General features: G+C 39.9%; 2 protein-coding genes across 4 annotated transcripts in view; both read left to right on the top strand.

The window, feature by feature from the left end:
- Positions 1-858: 858 nt before the first annotated feature.
- sirpb2 (signal regulatory protein beta 2) overlaps positions 859-21,097 on the top strand; it is a 29,010-nt gene continuing 8,771 nt past the window's right edge. Inside the window, exons 1-6 of one of the 3 annotated variants that reach the window (XM_036942640.1) lie at positions 859-938; positions 1,203-1,547; positions 2,066-2,407; positions 5,871-5,987; positions 6,123-6,178; positions 6,313-7,016. In XM_036942640.1, coding sequence (XP_036798535.1) covers positions 896-938; positions 1,203-1,547; positions 2,066-2,407; positions 5,871-5,987; positions 6,123-6,178; positions 6,313-6,438 — 1,029 coding nt within the window. In that variant the 5' untranslated portion in view covers positions 859-895 and the 3' untranslated portion in view covers positions 6,439-7,016. 3 annotated transcript variants of the gene reach the window in all.
- On the top strand, positions 19,409-21,010 carry LOC118938750. Its single transcript, XM_036943627.1, has 4 exons — positions 19,409-19,490; positions 19,805-20,152; positions 20,339-20,698; positions 20,880-21,010. The coding sequence occupies exons 1-4, from the start codon at positions 19,445-19,447 to the stop codon at positions 21,008-21,010; spliced, it is 885 nt and encodes a 294-aa protein (XP_036799522.1). The 5' UTR covers positions 19,409-19,444.

Below are 21,097 nucleotides of genomic sequence, written 5' to 3' on the forward strand. Positions count from 1 at the left end.
TTCCATACATTTTCTCTGACACCCAAACGTACTCATTACACTCGAGTCATTTTCTAAGGAATCTAAGGAATCTTTACATTTACTCAAGTACAACAATTTAATACTTTTTCCATCACTGTGAATATGTATATTTGGTCAAATATTTGGTAGTTCTCAATGTATTATTATTATTTATTTTTCGTTCTTGCATATGGTAAGTGTCTCACGCATTTGTCAGTAAACTGTAAACAATCTCCATTTTGTTTGACCCTATAATGTTGCAAAATATTAAAATGCATATTAAAACATTTTCTTTTTTTGGGTCAACCTTACACAGTATGCTTCACACTCAGCATTAAAGGGGAAGCTCAGCATTTAACAACTTCATGTAAGATGGTTCCTCACCGTGAAAGTAGCCAAGACAAAATGTAATCCATTGGTCGGTTTTCTCTAAACAGGAACTACAGACTTCAGCTAACTTTAGCCACATCTATCTAAAAATCATCTATGGGAATGCTAGGGGCAATCATGCAATTCTCATTGCCAAAAAAACTCTATATTTGGTTTGATGTTACTTAAAAGTGATAAAAAACACTGCACAATTGACTTATCATTGATGGTTAGCTATCGGTGGCTAAATTTAGCGTGAATTTGTTTTCCAGACACAGATTAGTCCTGGACTATACAGCTCTATATAGGCCCAAAAAATTATGCACAACATAAATCTTTACATTGCATACAGTACATGGCTGAAAATGGGTGACAATGTTGCACAGGAAGTGATGCATGTCTTTCCCCTAACCAATCAAGTATTTCTGAGATCTTAAACAGCCCACAATTCTTTTCATTTTGTTAGTCAGTCATTCATAGTAACAAAGAAAAACAGTTGTTAAAGCTACAGTCAGTCCATATCAAGATGATCAGAATCTGCCTTCTTTGGGGACTTCTCTCTCAAGTGTGTAAGTGCATGTCCTAATCTCACATAGTACTTTACTGAACAGTAGAATTTAAAATCTAAAAGAATAACAATATCATATTGGAAAGTCATATCTAAAGGTAATGAAATATATTCAGTTTGGACAGCAATGTGACTGATATATCTTCAGACATTTTAAATTGCAGTAGTTTGATGACTTAATTAAGAAAAAACCCTGTTACTCAAAGGTTGAACAATGTCCATTTTCATTTCAAATTGACATCTGATTACATTCACATTTTGGCAGACCTGATTCAGACTGAAGATGCTCCTCAACCAATACCAGTGACTGCTCATCTATTTGGAGACACTGTATCTTTGCCATGTCCTAAAGCAGAATCTGAACAATTCCTGTACTGGTACAGACAAACTGTTGGCCAACTGCCCCATCTTGTCGCATCTGTGTCCTATGCATCAGAACCTGTACTTAAAGGAGAGTTTAAGAACCCACGTTTCCATGTGGAGGAATCTCAATATGGGTATAATCTCATTATCAGAAATATCAGCACATTAGATGAGGCAACATACTTTTGTGGAATTGGGACAATGTATGGGATGGACTATGGACATGCAACATTTTTGGCTGTGAAGGGTAATTTGATTTAAATTACGTATTTCAATATTCATCAAAGGTTTTTGTGTATTGTTATACATACAGTAGATGTACACTGCTTTATACTGTTGATGTTCCGAGAAAGTATAAACAATCTTGCTGCAGTATGCATAGAAAGTGGATATTCATGGATGCGTGTCATAATGGTCAAATGTAAAGACACTTGTCATTTTTGACAGATTTTTGAAATGACAACGTTACGGTATAGCTAGCAAAAGAGTGTAGAAACGGTAGCTAACTAACTTTTACTGTAAACAACTCTTAAGCTGGCTAGCTAAGCATCTTGGCTGACTGTGGGGTGAATAAATTTGAATAATTACTGACAAATAAATAAAAGGTTTACAGTTAATTAGCAATCGCACCACTATTTTCTAGCAAGCAAAGCACTGTTTCCAAAACTGCCGTGTGCCTAAAAGAATGTTTACTATTTAAAATTCTATGACATCTCCACTTTACAAGCATATGAATCATTTTCTAAATGCAATTAAACATTATAGGACACAGTCACCCTACATTGGTGCAGCAACTAGTTTCTGATCCAGTCCATCCAGGAGACTCTGTGATTCTACAGTGTACAGTACTCTCTGAGACCTGTACAGGAGAACACAGTGTGTACTGGTTCAGAGCCGGATCAGGAGAATCCCATCCAGGAGTTATTTACACCCCTGGGAACAGGAGTGATGACTGTGAGAAGAGCCCTGAGACTCCCTCTCCTACACATACCTGTGTCTACAGCCTCTCCAAGAACAACCTCAGTCTCTCTGATGCTGGCACTTACTACTGTGCTGTGGCCACATGTGGGGAGATCCTGTTTGGCAACGGAACAAACCTAAATATTGGTAAGTAATGAATATTATGTCTTATAGTGTATAAATTATAGAAGGTTTAGTAATATTTATGTGGTGCGTATACAGAGTGTACAAAACATTAAGACCATTTCCCTAATATTGAGTTGCACCCCCTTTTGCCCCAGAACAGCCTCAATTCATTGGGGCATGAACTATACAAGTTGTCGAAAGCATTCCATAGGGATGCTGGCCCATGTTGATTCCAATGCTTCCCTCAGTTGTGTCGAGTTGTCTGGATGTCCTTTGGGTGGTGGACCATTCTTGATACACATCAAGAAAACTTTTGAGCAGTTCTTGACACACTAAAACCAGTACGCCTGGCACCTACTACCATAACCCGTTCAAAGGCACTTAAATATTTTGTCTTGTTCATTAACCCTCTGAATGTCACACATACACAATCATGTCTCAATTGTCTCAAGGCTTAAAAATCCTTCTGTAACCTGTCTCCTCCCCTTCATATACACTGGTGGAAACATGTCAAACGAAGTATAGAATCAATCTTTAGGATGTTTTTAACATAAATCTTCAATAATGTTTCAACCGGAGAATTCCTTTGTATGTAGAAATGCGATGGAACGCAGCTAACTCTCACGTGAGCGCACGTGATCAGTTCATGCCACTCGACCAGACCCATGACTCATTCAGCTCTCGTTCCCCCCTCCTTCACATTAGAAGCATCAAAAAAGATTCCAGTGGAAGCCTAGTGGAAGCCTTAGGAAGTGCAATATGACCCCATAGACACTGTATATTCAATCGGCATTGACTTGAAAAACTACAAACCTCAGATTTCCCACTTCCTGGTTGGATTTTTTCTCAGGTTTTTGCCTGCCATATGAGTTCTGTTATACTCACAGACATCATTCAAACAGTTTTAGAAACGTCAGAGCGTTTTCTATCCACCTCTACTAATTATATGCATATCTTAGCTTCTGGGCTTTTAGGACTGAGTAGCAGGCAGTTTACCCTGGGCACCTTTTTTTCCAAGCTACTCAATACTGCCCTTCAGTCCCAAAGACATTAATGACATGGTGATTAAAGAGCTCAGCCATGTGCTTCTTGTTAGTAACAACCACATAATCAACTTTAAAACCTCTTGGGGATAGAGGGCAGAATTTTCACTTTTGGATAAATAGCGTGCCCAATTTCAACTTCCTGCTACTCATGCCAAGAATATAAGATATGCATATTATTAGTAGATTTGGATAGTAAACACTCTGAAGTTTCTAAATCTGTTTGAATCATGTCTGTGAGTATAACAGAACTTATGTAGCAGGCAAAACCCTGAGGACTAACTGTTCAGATTTTTTTTCTTCCATTCTCCGTTGACAACATTGTCTTTGCCATTGGATATTTAATAGGAACCCAGTTTCAGTTTCTACCGCTTCCACACGATGTCGCCAGTCTTCGGAATATGGTTGAGGTTATTCCTTTGTGCATTGAATAAGTAGACCAACTCGGAACTGGGGACACATTTGTGAGTTGCGCAAGACGTTTGGTTTCGTTCCTGTATTGAATACAGATTGCCCCGTCTACAATTTTATCGATTATTAATGTTTAAAAATACCTAACGTTGTATTACAAAAGTAGTTTGAAATATTTTGGCAAAGTTTATAGGCAACTTTTGAAATATTTTGTAGTGACGTTGTGTTTTGGTAAGCTGTTTTTTTCTGGATCAAACACGCTTTATAAATGGACATTTTCAATATATATGGACGGAATTAATCAAACAAAAGAACCAATTGTGATGTTTATGGGACATATTGGAGTGCCAACAAAAGAAGCTCGTCAAAGGTAATGCATATTTTATATTTTATTTCAGCGTTTTGTGTAGCGCCTGCTACGCTAGCTCCTTTGTTTACTGCTGGTGCAGATGGGTGCATGCTATCAGATAATAGCTTCTTATGCTTTCGCGGAAAAGCATTTTTAAAATCGGACATGTTGGCTGGATTCACAACGAGTGTAGCTTTAATTGAGTATCTTACATGTGTGATTTAATGAAAGTTTGAAAAATCTGGCGCTCTGCATTTCCCCTGGCAATTGGCCAGTTGACCCTATCCATATTAAGGGACATGGGCAGCTGTGAGGAGGAGGGTTTATTCTCCAGGTCTTTAACCTTTTTCCAGAACTTCTTGGGGTTAGACCCACAGAGAGAGAACTGCTCCTTAAAGTAACTAACTTTGGCCTTCCTAGCCTGAGTGCACTTATTTCTCATTTGCCTAAATGTCAGCCTGAGTATGCATGTGTCGAGCCTTTCGCCAAATGTAATTCTTGAGGTGGAGTAAGTGTGCCAGATCACGGTCGAACCAGGGGCTGAAACTGTTTTTAATTCTAATTTATTTTCTTTATGGTCTGTGTGTTTGTTAATACCACTGAAAATATCAAAAAAGAAGGTCCAAGCGTCTTTGATGGAGAGGATCAAGCTGATTCTATACCATTTTACAGAGGCCAGTTCATGAAGGAAGGCTTGCTCATTAAATGTTTTTAGCAAGCGTCTATGACAAATCAGGACAGGTCGTTTTACTGAGCAGCCATTACGAACACAGGCTGTAAAACAGTGATTACGAAAACACCAGACTGACACCTATCAGGATTATTTGTGAGGATAACACCAATAAGAGAAGCCTTTTCTGGGTGTTTGAAGTCATACCTTGTGGGATTGGTGATAATCTGAGAAAGGTTTAGGGAGTCCCACATCTTTAGGACTTGGTCAGGTGGTTTAAGCATGTCCCAGTTTAGATAACCTAGCAGGACAATGTTTATCTAACTCTAAATTAAAAAAAAAATGTAAAAACATGCTGAAAAATGCGGGAGCTCATCTGCTAATGACCTCTCTCTCCAGCAGCCAGAAACAAATATATACATATATATATATATATATATATATATATATATATATATGTATATATTTCTTACTATTTTATTGTAATATACATGGTGGTATATATCCCTCTTACTGTTTTATTTTAATATAAGGGTGGTATATATCTCTCTTACTATTTTATTTTAATATAAGGATAGTACATATTTCTTCGTATTTTATTTTAATATACGGGTGGTATATATCTATTTTACAATTTTATTTTAATATAAGGGTGGTATTTATCTATTTGACTATTTTATTTTAATATAATGGTGGTATATATCTCTCTTATTATTTTATTTTGATATACACATATAAGTGTGGTATATATGTTGCATACTATTTTATTTTAATTTAAGGGTGGTATATCTCCCTTACTATATTATTCTAATATAAGGGCTGTATATCTGTACTACCATTTTATTTTAATATTAGGGCTGTATATCTGTACTACCATTTTATTTTAATATGAGGGCTGTATATCTGTCCTACCATGTTATTTTAATATAAGGGCTGTATATCTGTACTACCATTTTATTTTAACATAAGGAATATGTCGACTCTTATTATTAAATTTTTTCTTCCTTTCAGAAAGATCCCTGGAACATGTAATCATTGGACTGGGAGTGACATCAGTTTTCTGCGTGATTGTGATGATTATACTCGTTTTCAGCAGAAATAAAATGACAATTTGTGAACATTATAAAGGTGAGCTCTCTGGTATTACAAACTGTCGATGAACACCTAATACATTTTACACAATACTTGTTATCAAGTAAAATATCTCTGTCTATTACCTATCTTGACTTTTGTCATGTTCATGCTTGTTTTTATTCATGTTAGCAGTGAGTGTTGCTCAGCATATTGGACATGACAACTCAACCACCGAATGTGATCAGGTAAATAAATACAATTGTTATAGTACTGGCCTGTTGGTAGGTGATATCCAATATGATACTAGATAATCTAATTATCTGGATATTATTATGACTACATTTGTATCAAAAACCAACAACATGATGATTATTCACAGGAACAAGACCCAGAGACTCTGAATTATGCTGCATTGCATTTCTCTGAGAGGAAAACTAAAAGAGGAACAAAGAAGAGAGAGACACAACAGGAGAGTGTGTACTCTAATGTCAGGTACTCAGATTGAGACTGAACATTGTTTATGTGCAGAGGAATGGATGTAGTTTAGTAAATACACTGTTCTTAATATACTGTACAATGTGTTTAAACAGTCATGACATTTTAGCCTTACTGATACAGTGATATTTTATATCAAGTAAGACAGTGGCAAAATTGTCCCTATACCCATCATGAGGTTGCCACAACCTAGCCTATGAATGAAAGTTTACAATATAGGTGCACACAGGTCGAGAGAAAGATTTGAGGTGACAGACAGTGACACATGGACAGACAGGGACACATTGCACACTTTTGCCTGCATCTAGCTGATCAGAGCAACACGGTTATGGGACGGCTTGTCCTGTCAGGTAGAGGGCCAAATACCATTGAGGTCTTTAAATCACTCCTAAAAAGTTTGACCTTTAATCTGTGTATTGTTATTTTAGACTTCCTTAGTGATTCTAAGTCCTCCTCTTGTATCGTATCTCTTGTATCTCAGCCCATTGTTTAGACATACTGTTTAACTGTGAGACAACTCATTTTCGACGACACATTCCAGGCAAATAACCCACACAGAACGTGACTTTTCCAGTCATGATTGGTTTTACTGCAATCAACTGGTTTGTTTGTAACACAATCCAGTTGATTGCAGTGAAACCAAACATTTTTATTTTTTTATTTATTTTATTTTTAGTTTGTAACACAATCAAACCTGATGGGCCATTTCGCGGGACGTATTGACTGAAAGAAACCGATTTGAAGACAACAAGTCATGACATCATTGTGCACCAATGATTTGCCCGCTGTTTCGTTGATTGACTGTCTTTTAACCCAATGACCACTGATTGTCTTGAAATCTAGCTGGGTAGATAGCCAATGAGCTGAGCTAAACGGCAATACGCCATGTTTATGTGTTGCAAGACCAACCCATGTAGTAAGCTCCAGCGTAATGTGAGTCATTCACTATTGAAGTTTCATACCGGAAGGAGAAGCACATATTACGCACTGCATTGTTTGGTAAACGCGCAGATTCAGCTGTTTATAGATCAATCATTATGGCGACTACGTCAAGGAAAGCTGAATCTATGTCTAGATATACAGATGTAGACACAATTTTAGAATAAAATGATTGGAAAGGTGAGACAGAGATTGTTGTAGGATGCTTCATTTAGCGATTGTGGAGGAATATTTTTTGAACAGGAGAGGACATCGTTTTGGACTGGTAAGTTCTTATCATGCTAATGCCCTTGTTTGAAATTAATAATATAAAATATTATTTGTGATTTTTTTCTAATTTTAGAAGCAATATATTTAAACATGTAATATCATGCAATGTGAGATGCGTGTGTCTGCAACCCCACCCCAACCCACATGAAATAGCCTATTTGAGGCTGTTGAGGAGAGGGCAGGACCACATCAATGGCCAAAGTGAAATGGAGACAGTAGATACAGCTGGTCTGTTGTAATATAATAAAGACAGTAGATCTAGCTGGTCTGTCATAATATAATAGAGACAGTAGATCTAGCAGGTAATAATAATATAATAATATATTCAACCTAATATACTCAACCTTCAACCTTCAACTCTCTATATATATCTGTTTAATATACCTGTTGATACAGGGCTCAAATGTGAAACTAATCTAACTGAACATTTTCTTTCACAGTGACACTGACTCCGAATGAGAGTCTCATCCGGTGTCCTGTGTGAATTTAAGTATGCTCTCTCTAATTCTCTCTTTCTCTCTCTCGGAGGACCTGAGCCCTAGGACCATGCGTCAGGACTACCTGGCATGATGACTCCTTGCTGTCCCCAGTCCACCTGGCCTTGCCGCTGTTCCAGTTTCAACTGTTCTGCCTGCGGCTATGGAACCCTAAACTGTTCATTTTTACTCTTATGGTGCTGTCCTGTTGCACCCTCTACAACCACTGTGATCTCCACCTGGCACAGCCAGAAGAGGACTGGCCACCCCTCATAGCCTGGTTCTTCTCTAGGTTTCTTCCTTGCCTTTCTAGGGAGTTTTTCCTAGCCACCGTGCTTCTACACCTGCATTGCTTGCTGCTTGGGGTTTTAGGCTGGGGCTATATAAATAGATTTGATTTGATAGAGGACTGAGGGTCTTCCAAATATTGAAAGTGTGTAAATAGTTGCCCATGTTATTTTGTAAATGTATATATATACATTTTTTCATACATTTTTTAATCAATAATCATTTTTTCCCCATATTTGTTTTTTTTTTTTGGGGGGGGGGGGGTGTTAGAATACTATTTTGTTATTTTGTATATAGTTATTTGTTTCAAAATGTATACCTTCACCAATTTTGCCACTTGGGTACATTTGGCTACTTGGGTGACTTCATGATAAATGTCATGTAGCACACTCATTTTGGAAGTTATCATTCTGAAACTTTGCACAAGTACTGTTGCCCTCTTACATTTTTCACTGAAAATGTCCCCATCATCCTATCTGAATGTTTGTTTTATCTTGTTCATTTTAAAGATGATGATACAAAAATACTTTCCATTTCCATTGTTTTATCTATACCAGATCTATTGTGTTATATTCTCCTACATTCAATTCACATGTACACAAACTTCAGAATGTTTTCTTTCAAATGGTACCAAGAATATGCATATCCTTGGTTCTGTGCCTGAGCTACAGGCTGTTAGATTTGGGTATGTCTTCAGGCGGAAATAGGCGGAAGTAGGGGGGAGCTGTAAGAGGTTTTTAATCCACCTGTCGTCTCAGATTTTTAAATTATACTAATAAATGAGTAAATGATAAATGAGCTTCCCTAAGACGGCTTCTGACAGTTTAAGAAGAAATTATTCAGTTGTGCAAACCCACAGATTCATTAGCTGTCTGGGTGATTGGTCTCTGACGAACCCGCAGGTAAAAAAAACGGATGTGGAGGTCCTGGGCTTGTGTGGTTACATGTGGTCTGCTGTTGTGAGGCCGGTTGGACGTACTGCCAAATTCTCTAAAACAGCATTGGAGGCAGCTTATGGTAGAGAAATGAACATTCAATTCTCTGGCAAAAGCTCTCGTGGACATTCCTTCGGTCAGCATGCCAATTGTACGCTCTCTCAAACTTGAGACGTGTGGCATTGTGTGACAAAACTGCACATTTTAGAATGGCCTTTTCTGGTCCCCAGCATGAGGTGCACCTGTTTAATGATTATGCTGTTTCATAAGCATCTTGATATGCCACACCTGTCACTTGGATGGATTATCTTGGCGAAGGAGATTAAGCTCACTAACAGGGATGGAAACAAATTTGTGTACAAAATATGAGAGGAATAAGCTTAATTGATATAGTTAGAATCAGACAAATGTATTTAAAACCTCTCATGGATAGGGGAGACGCTAGCGTCTCAACTGGCCAATTGCCGGGGGAAATGCCAGATTTAAAATAAAATGCTATAAAATTCAAACTTTCATTAAATCACACATGTAAGATACTCAATTAAAGCTACACTCGTTGTGAATCCAGCCAACATGTCAGCTTTTTAAAATGCTTTTCGGCGAAAGCATAAGAAGCTATTATCTGTTAGCCTGCATCATCTGCACCAGCAGTAAACAAAGGAGCTAGCGTAGCAGGCGCTACACAAAACGCTGAAATAAAATATAAAATATGCATTACCTTGGACGAGCTTCTTTTGTTGGCACTCCAATATGTCCCATAAACATCACAATTGGTCCTTTTGTTCGATTAATTCCGTATAAAAAATGTCAATTTATAAAGCGCGTTTGATCCAGAGAAAAACAGCTTACAAAAACGCAACGTCACTACAAAATATTTCAAAAGTTGCCTATGAACTTTGCCAAAATATTTCAAACTACTTTTGTAATACAACGTTAGGTATTTTTAAACGTTAATAATCGATCAAATTGTAGACGGGGCAATCTGTATTCAATACAGGAAAGAAAAGAAACCAGCACTGCTTTTCACGTCTTGCGCAACTCACAAAAGTGTCCCCAGTTCCAAGTTGGCCTACTTCTTCATAGCACAAAGGAATAACCTCAACCATATTCCAAAGACTGGCGACATCCAGTGGAAGCGGTAGGAACTGTGTTATTTCTGTCGCACTGCTTTGCTTTATCTTGGCCAGGTCGCAGTTGTAAATGAGAACTTGTTATCAACTAGCTTACCTGGTTAAATAAAGGTGAAATAAAAAATAAAGAAATTGTCATGCTGAAACAGGAAAGAGACTTCCCCAAACTGTTGCCAGTTTGGAAGCACAGAATCATCTAGAATGTCATTGTATGCAGTAATGTTAAGACTTCCCATCACTAGAACTAAGGGGCTCAGCCCAAACCATGAAAAACAGCCCCAGACCATTATTCCTCTTCCACCAAACTTTACAGTTGGCACTACGCATTGGGGCAGGTAGCATTCTCCTGCTATCTCCCAAACCCAGATTTGTCTGTCGGACTGCAAGATGGTGAAGCGTGATTCATCACTTCATAGAACATGTTTCCACTGTGCTAGAGTCTAATTGTGGTGAGATTTACACCACTCCAGCCGACGCTTGGCTTTGCGCATGGTTATCTTAGGCTTGTGTGTGACTGCTCGGCCATAGAAACCCATTTCATGAAGCTCCCGACTAACAGTGCTGACATTGCTTCCAGATGCAGTTTGGAACTTGGTAGTCAGTGTTGCAACCGAGGACAGACGATTTTTACGCTATGAACTTCAGCACTCGGCGCCCCGTTCTGTGACCTTGTGTAGCCTACCATTTCGCAGGCTAGGCCGTTGTTCTTTGACGTTTCCACTTTAAAATGACAGCACTTACAGTTTACCGGGGCAGCTCTAGCAGGACAGAAACTTAACTAACTGACTTGTTACAAAGGTGGCATCCTATGACAGTGCCATGTTGAAAGTCACTGAGCTCTTCAGTAAAGCAATTTTACTGCCAATGTTTGTCTATGGAGATAGCATGGCTGTGTGCGTTATTTACACACTTGTCAGCAACGGGTTTGGCTGAAATAGCTGAATCCACTAATTTGAAGGGTTGTCCACCTACATTTTTATATATAGTGCATATTTTGGTAGTGCATATTTAAACATGTTAACCCTCGCAAGGCTGCCGGCCCAGACGGCATCCCTAGCCGCGTCCCCAGAGCATGCGCAGAGCAGCTGGCTGGTGTGTTTACGGACATATTCAATCAATCCCTATCCAAGTTTGCTGTTCCCATATGCTTCAAGAGTGCCACCATTGTCCCTTTTCCCAAGAAAGCTAAGGACACTGAGCTAAATTACTATCGCCCCGTAGCGCTCTCTTCCGTCATCATGAAGTGCTTTGAGAAACTAGTCAAGGACCATATCACCTCCACCCTACCTGACACCCTAGACCCACTCCAATTTGCTTACCGCTCCAATAGGTCCACAGACGACGCAATCGCAATCACACTGCACACTGCCCTAACCCATCTGGACAAGAGGAATACCTATGTAAGAATGCTGTTCATCGACTACAGCTCAGTATTTAACACCATAGTACCCTCCAAACTCGTCATTAAGCTTGAGACCCTGGGTCTCGACCTCACCCTGTGCAACTGGGTCCTAGACTTCCTGACGGGCTGCCCCTAGGTGGTGAGGGTAGGAAACAACATCTCCACCCCGCTGATCCTCAACACTGGGCCCCACAAGGGTGCATTCTCAGCCCTCTCCTGTACTCTCTGTTCACCCATGACTGCGTGGCCATGCACGCCTCCAACTCAATCATCAAGTTTGCAGACGACACTACAGTGGGAGGCTTGATTACCAACAATGACGAGAAGGACTACAGGGAGGAGGTGAGGGCCCTCGGAGTGTGGTATCAGGAAAATAACCTCACACTCAACGTCAACAAAACAAAGGAGATGATCTTGGACTTCAGGAAAGAGCAGAGGGAGCAGTCCCCTATCCACATCGACGGGACAGTAGTGGAGAAGGTGGAAAGTTTTAAGTTCCTCGGCGTACACATCACGGTCAAACTGAAATGGTCCACCCACACAGACAGCGTGGCGAACAGCGCCTCTTCTACCTAAGGAGGCTGAAGAAATTTGGCTTGTCACCACAAACACTCACAAACTTTTACAGATGCACAATCGAGAGCATCCTGTTGGACTGTATCACCGCCTGGTATGGTAACTGCTCCGCACACAACCATAAGGCTCTCCAGAGGGTAGCATCACCGGGGGCAAACTACCTGCCCTCCAGGACACCTACTCCACCCGTAGTCACAGGAAGGCCAAAAAGATCATCAAGGACAACAACCACCCGAGCCACTGCCTGATCACCCCGCTATCATCCAGAAGGCGAGGTCAGTACAGGTGCAGACTGGGACCGAGAGACTGAAAAACAGCTTCTATCTCAAGGCCATCAGACTTAAACAGCCATCACTAACCATGAGTGGTTGCTGCCATCATACTGACTCAAATCTCTAGCCACTTTATAATAAAAAATTGATGTAATAAATGTATCACCTGTTAAGCAATGCCACTTTATATAATGTTTACATACCCTACATTACTCATCTCATATGTATATACTGTACTCTATACCATCTACTGCATCTTGCCTATGCTGTTCGGCCATCGCTCATCCATATATTTTTATGTACATATTCTTATTCATTCCTTATACACACTTGTGTGTATAAGGTAATTGTTGTGAAATTGTTAGATTACTTGTTAGATATCACTGCATGGGCGGAACTAGAAGCACAAGCATTTCGCTACACTCGCATTAACATCTGCTAACCATGTGTGAGACAAATAAAATTGTATTTGATTTTATCAACTACTGTATGTAGGTTACAAATGTTTACTGAGGAACATGACAATATGGCAATGACCAATAGACTACCAAGCTAGATGCAAAATAATCTGGTAGCTATTTCTGCATTTGCATTTTATGAGCTATTCACAGAATAAAGATGATTTGATGGGAAAATTTCAAGCTAGCTGATTAGATAGATGATTAGGTTTAGAATACCCAAGCAAATGCTGGCCACGTAGCAAGCCAACTACATAGAGGCTAATGTACATAGCCTGTTGCCTACTGTACATGATTAAGAAATATATTGCCTGTAGCCTACTGTACATGATTAAGGAATATATTGCCTGTTGCCTACTGTACATGGAGGAGGAACGTATTGCCTGTAGTCTACTGTACATGGAGGAGGAACGTATTGCCTGTAGCCTACTGTACATGATTAAGGAATATATTGCCTGTTGCCTACTGTACATGATTAAGGAATATATTGCCTGTTGCCTACTGTACATGATTAAGGAATATATTGCCTGTTGCCTACTGTACATGGAGGAGGAACGTATTGCCTGTAGCCTACTGTACATGATTAAGAAATATATTGCCTGTAGCCTACTGTACATGATTAAGGAATATATTGCCTGTTGCCTAATGTACATGATTAAGGAATATATTGCCTGTAGCCTACTGTACATGATTAAGGAATATATTGCCTGTTGCCTACTGTACATGATTAAGGAATATATTGCCTGGAGCCTACTGTAAATGGAGGAGGAACGTATTGCCTGTAGCCTACTGTACATGGAGGAGGAACGTATTGCCTGTAGCCTACTGTACATGATTAAGAAATATATTGCCTGTAGCCTACTGTACATGATTAAGGAATATATTGCTAGTAGTCTACTGTACATGAGGAGGAGGAACGTATTGCCTGTAGTCTACTGTACATGGAGGAGGAACGTATTACCTGTAGTCTACTATACATGGAGGAGGAACGTATTGCCTGTAGTCTACTATACATGGAGGAGGAACGTATTGCCTGTAGTCTACTATACATGGAGGAGGAATATATTGCCTGTAGTCTACTGTACATGGAGGAGGAACGTATTGCCTGTAGCCTACTATACATGGAGGAGGAATATATTACCTGTAGTCTACTGTACATGGAGGAGGAACGTATTGCCTGTAGCCTACTGTACATGATTAAGAAATATATTGCCTGTAGCCTACTGTACATGATTAAGGAATATATTGCTAGTAGTCTACTGTACATGAGGAGGAGGAACGTATTGCCTGTAGTCTACTGTACATGGAGGAGGAACGTATTACCTGTAGTCTACTATACATGGAGGAGGAACGTATTGCCTGTAGTCTACTATACATGGAGGAGGAACGTATTGCCTGTAGTCTACTATACATGGAGGAGGAATATATTGCCTGTAGTCTACTGTACATGGAGGAGGAACGTATTGCCTGTAGCCTACTATACATGGAGGAGGAATATATTACCTGTAGTCTACTGTACATGGAGGAGGAACGTATTACCTGTAGTCTACTATACATGGAGGAGGAACGTATTGCCTGTAGTCTACTATACATGGAGGAGGAACGTATTGCCTGTAGTCTACTATACATGGAGGAGGAATATATTGCCTGTAGTCTACTGTACATGGAGGAGGAACGTATTGCCTGTAGCCTACTATACATGGAGGAGGAATATATTACCTGTAGTCTACTGTACATGGAGGAGGAACGTATTACCTGTAGCCTACTGTACATGGAGGAGGAACGTATTACCTGTAGTCTACTGTACATGGAGGAGGAATATATTACCTGTAGTCTACTGTACATGAAGGAGGAACGTATTGCCTGTAGTCTACTATACATGGAGGAGGAATATATTGCCTGTAGTCTACTGTACATGGAGGAGGAACGTATTGCCTGTAGTCTACTGTACATGGAGGAGGAACGTATTACCTGTAGTCTACTGTACCTGGAGGAGGAACGTATTACCTGTAGTCTACTGTACATGGAGGAGGAACGTATTGCTTGTAGTCTACTGTACATGGAGGAGGAACGTATTACCTGTAGTCTACTGTACCTGGAGGAGGAACGTATTACCTGTAGTCTACTGTACATGGAGGAGGAATATATTGCCTGTAGTCTACTGTACATGAAGGAGGAACGTATTGCCTGTAGTCTACTATACATGGAGGAGGAATATATTGCCTGTAGTCTACTGTACATGGAGGAGGAATATATTACCTGTAGTCTACTGTACATGGAGGAGGAACGTATTACCTGTAGTCTACTGTACATGGAGGAGGAACGTATTACCTGTAGTCTACTGTACCTGGAGGAGGAACGTATTACCTGTAGTCTACTGTACATGGAGGAGGAATATATTACCTGTAGTCTACTGTACATGGAGGAGGAACGTATTGCCTGTAGTCTACTGTACATGGAGGAGGAACGTATTGCCTGTAGTCTACTGTACATGGAGGAGGAACGTATTGCCTGTAGTCTACTGTACATGGAGGAGGAACGTATTACCTGTAGTCTACTATACATGGAGGAGGAACGTATTGCCTGTAGTCTACTATACATGGAGGAGGAATATATTGCCTGTAGTCTACTGTACATGAAGGAGGAACGTATTACCTGTAGTCTACTATACATGGAGGAGGAACGTATTGCCTGTAGTCTGCTATACATGGAGGAGGAATATATTGCTAGTAGTCTACTGTACATGAGGAGGAGGAACGTATTGCCTGTAGTCTACTGTACATGGAGGAGGAACGTATTACCTGTAGTCTACTATACATGGAGGAGGAACGTATTGCCTGTAGTCTACTACACATGGAGGAGGAATATATTGCCTGTAGTCTACTGTACATGAAGGAGGAACGTATTGCCTGTAGTCTACTGTACATGGAGGAGGAATATATTGCCTGTAGTCTACTGTACATGGAGGAGGAATATCTTACCTGTAGTCTACTGTACATGGAGGAGGAACGTATTGCCTGTAGTCTACTGTACATGGAGGAGGAACGTATTACCTGTAGTCTACTGTACATGGAGGAGGAACGTATTGCCTGTAGTCTACTGTACATGGAGGAGGAATATATTACCTGTAGTCTACTGTACATGGAGGAGGAACGTATTGCCTGTAGTCTACTGTACATGGAGGAGGAACGTATTGCCTGTAGCCTACTGTACATGGAGGAGGAATATATTACCTGTAGTCTACTGTACATGGAGGAGGAACGTATTGCCTGTAGTCTACTATACATGGAGGAGGAACGTATTGCCTGTAGTCTACTGTACATGGAGGAGGAACGTATTGCCTGTAGTCTACTATACATGGAGGAGGAACGTATTGCCTGTAGTCTACTGTACATGGAGGAGGAACGTATTGCCTGTAGTCTACTATACATAATTAAGGAATATTTTACCTTTAGTCTACTGCACATGGAGAGGGACGTATTGCCTGTAGTCTACTATACATGATTAAGGAATATTTTACCTGTAGTCTACTGTACATGGAGGAGGAACGTATTACCTGTAGTCTACTGTACATGGAGGAGGAACGTATTGCCTGTAGTCTACTGTACATGGAGGAGGAATATATTACCTGTAGTCTACTGTACATGGAGGAGGAACGTATTGCCTGTAGTCTACTGCACATGGAGAGGGACGTATTGCCTGTAGTCTACTATACATGATTAAGGAATATTTTACCTGTAGCCTACTGTACATGGAGGAGGGACGTATTACCTGTAGTCTACTGTATATGGAGGAGGAACGTATTACCTGTAGTCTACTATACATAATTAAGGAATATTTTACCTTTAGTCTACTGCACATGGAGAGGGACGTATTGCCTGTAGTCTACTATACATGATTAAGGAATATTTTACCTGTAGCCTACTGTACATGGAGGAGGGACGTATTACCTGTAGTCTACTGTATATGGAGGAGGAACGTATTACCTGTAGTCTACTATACATGGAGGAGGAACGTATTGCCTGTAGTCTACTGTACATGGAGGAGGAACGTATTACCTGTAGCCTACTGTACATGGAGGAGGAACGTATTACCTGTAGCCTACTGTACATGGAGGAGGAACGTATTACCTGTAGTCTACTATACATGGAGGAGGAACGTATTACCTGTAGCCTACTGTACATGGAGGAGGAACGTATTACCTGTAGTCTACTATACATGGAGGAGGAACGTATTACCTGTAGTCTACTGTACATGGAGGAGGAACGTATTACCTGTAGTCTACTATACATGGAGGAGGAACGTATTACCTGTAGTCTACTATACATGGAGGAGGAACGTATTACCTGTAGCCTACTGTACATGGAGGAGGAACGTATTACCTGTAGTCTACTGTACCTGGAGGATGAACAGGCCTGCATCTGTTAAACCCAATGTCACCCTCAGAATAGGAGAGAATTTCCTCTTGGTCAAATGCAGGGTTTCTTAAACTTTAGGCCTGGACCCAAAGTGGGCCCTGGGCATGTCAGAGGTGGGTCACAAGTTATGAAAATATACTGTATTTATAATCACATTTCTTAACTTGGGTACTTGGAGGACAAATTGGGTCATGGGAGTAGGGTCAATTACTCATTTGAGTCTCGAGCTGAAAAGTTTAAGAAATGGTCTCGAGAGTGGTTTCCTGAGCAGTCCCCTGGTTACTACCTGTTTACCCTGGCACTTGAGATCTTTAAGAAAATCAACCGAGTCTACGTAAATGATCCCAGACCCCTTTGATACATGACCTCACAGAACCCCTTAACAAAAATATCCTGTTTTTTTGTACTGAATGCATCTCAATCCACCGCATCCGCCTATGCAATACTTCAGCATCTACAGTGAAAGGTGACAGAGCTACATCAGTGTTTGTCAGACCATGAGACATCCCGCAAATTCGTCTTCTCACAAAATTGTCTGTAGCATCCGAACGGTTTGGCCTATATTAACTATTATGAAATGATGAGATTCTCACAAACACTATGGTGTTCTCCGTTTTGCTCTACGACCCCCACAAGCATCTTGGGACTTGTCTGAAGTCAGTACAGCCGATCTGACAACTTCTGTCTGTAGTTTGGGCTACATACTGGTTTGACCCCTCTGTTTAAAGATGAGACTCTCACAAACTCATACAATTCAGTTGTTTTGCTATAGGAGGCCTACAGGCCTCACAAGACTTGTCTGAAGCTCCCCCGGTACCATTTGAAAAAATGTATGGAACTATATATTGAGACCAGTGGAGGCTGCTGAGGGAGGACGGCTCATTTAAATGGCTGGAATGGAGCGACTGGAATGGCATCAGACACGTGTTTGATATATTTGATACCATTCCACTGCTTCCTCTCCACGAGTCTATCTTCCCCAGTTAAGGAGCCACCAACCTCCTGTGATGGAGACCAAGAACAAGGGGTAAAATCAATGTATAAAGCGTTCTTATATCTCTCAGATGTAGGATAGACACCTTTCAATGCATTTGTATGGGCTAATAGCAGAGGCCAAAAATACATTTTCATCAAATATATATATATATATATATTTTTACATATTTTGGGATACTTCAAAGGGTTTTTAAAATATGCCATAAGGCTTGGGACTACTTAGCCCTCCTCCACAGTTTAGGTAGAGCTTAGACTCGTAAGGTTAACAAAAACGTAATGTTAAAGTCTAAGTGCATTTTCAGTGAGATCTTTTCATGCCAAAAATAATTCAATGAAACAGGACAAGTAAACAGGACAGGCAAAATATAGCAATTGTACTGTGCAGACAGAAATGCATTGATTTAGTTAGTTAGACAAATGTATTTGTGTCTATCCACAATAATACAATAATGCACAATTCAGATTTTGCAAATCACATCGAGACCACATTTGAGATACTAAAAACAATCATGGTCAAACATGGTACAAGCAACATCTATAGCACATTACGGCATCTATACACATGTATCCATACAACAAAAAAGTACAGTGGATAAAAGGACAATTAAACAGTCAAAACATACAACATATGAGGCACTGTAGTACACAGTAACATGAAAGCTAAGGTTGTGACCTTATGACATAACAGGCATGTCAGGTTCACAGAAGAAATGGGTCACGGGTTGGAGCATTTTACAGGAAGTATTGAACACTATGTTCCAGCCAATGAGGTATGTTTTCAAGTTTGAATACTTGGTCTTGGGTTCTCATTTAAGCACAGACCAAATCAACACTACCAGTCTAGAGGCTACATACCATGATGGTCAGATTAGGGGTTGCTGTGATTATTCTCAGTGCAGTGTGTAAGTACAATTTCATCACTTCATCATAATACATTAAAAATATTGTTTTTCCTGTGCTGTGCAATTCAATATAGTCCAAGGTTCTTGAAGGGTAGGATAAATTGACATTTAGAACGTTCAACCAACCCACATACCATCTAAAAATAAATAATAAACAAAGTAAGCAGAAGAAAAGTAAAACATCTGGAATGATTTTCACAACTTGATTTTCAATTATTTGAAATGTTTTTACAGACTATTGTTTTCTCTTAACATTTGTCCTTGTCTGTGTGATAAATACAGTATGCTTGTGTTTCTGTTTCCATTTGATTTAGATGTAGACCATGTTAACCTGCTAAGTCCAGTGACCACTGTTCAACTTGGTGATCCTGTAACCCTGCTATGTGTTTTCCCAGAAGAGGAATTCAACGATGAACAAATGCACTGGTACAAGCAAACTGTGGGAGGAATTCCACAACTTGTCTCATCGATGCATAAATATTTAACAGAGCCTGTGTTTCACTCTGGATTTAAAAATTCACACTTCAGCGTAACTTTGGCTCAAAGGATGTTTCGCCTTACTATCATGAAGTCGATCCCAGAAGATGAAGCCATGTACTATTGTGCAATTGGAAGAGTGATGACTGTGAACTTTAGAGATGGCACATTTCTGTCTTTAAAAGGTAAAATAATTGTACTTTCTATTTTGAAGTTATGTCAATCGGACAATAACTTTTTAAAAAGTAATAAGACAAAAAAATTGCTGGGCACTTTTGTGATTTCTCAGCTAACAGAAAGATTGCAGAAAAATATGTTAATCTGAAATTATTTGAATGTCTGATAATTACTCTATGTTCTGATTAATTTAGGAAACGGTCAGAGGTCTGACAACCAGACAGTGGAACAGCAGCCAGAGTCTGACCCAGTCCATCCAGGAGACTCTGTGACTCTGCAGTGTACTGTACTCTCTGAGACCTGTACAGGAGAACACAATGTGTACTGGTTCAGAGCTGGATCAGGAGAATCCCATTCAGGAGTAATTTACACCCCTGGGAACAGGAGTGATGATTGCGAGAAGAGCCCTGAGACTCCCTCTACTACACAGAGCTGTGTCTACAGCCTCTCCAAGAACAACCTCAGTCTCTCTGATGCTGGAACTTACTACTGTGCTGTGGCCACATGCGGGGAGATCCTGTTTGGCGACAGAACAAAACTTAACATCATTAAAGGTACAACTTCTTGTTAAATTGATAAAGCACCTTACACTTCTTTATCTAAACATTTAAGCATATTTTAATGATACGATTATTTAGTAGTTAAAATGGGTCAAAGTGAGAAAAAAATTGTGTTGTCAACTATGCATCCTTAACATAAAACATAGCAAGCATGTTGAATGTATTTTAATACCAGGAAACACAGTGGATCCCATTGTCCTCAGCTTGGGAGCAGCAGTGGCTGTGTGTGTGATTGTCATTTTTATTCTCGCTTGTACCAAAAACAAGAGACAAACATGTGATCATTGTAAAGGTAAGTCATTTTAGACATGCAGAACATATCTATTGTTTTGTGTCAAATGTGTTTGCAATGAGAATTTTAAAGTAAAATCTCACCTCATGGGCTGACACCGT

Source organism: Oncorhynchus mykiss, chromosome 14 (assembly GCF_013265735.2).
Source record: "Oncorhynchus mykiss isolate Arlee chromosome 14, USDA_OmykA_1.1, whole genome shotgun sequence".
NCBI lineage: Eukaryota > Metazoa > Chordata > Actinopteri > Salmoniformes > Salmonidae > Oncorhynchus > Oncorhynchus mykiss.

Coding starts and splice junctions, on each gene's coding strand:
- LOC118938750 (XM_036943627.1), top strand. CDS start 19,445: ATGATGGTCAGATTAGGGGTTGCTGTGATTATTCTCAGTGCAGTGT. Junction 19,491..19,804: donor GATTATTCTCAGTGCAGTGT/GTAAGTACAATT, acceptor CATTTGATTTAG/ATGTAGACCATGTTAACCTG. Junction 20,699..20,879: donor AAAACTTAACATCATTAAAG/GTACAACTTCTT, acceptor TTTTAATACCAG/GAAACACAGTGGATCCCATT.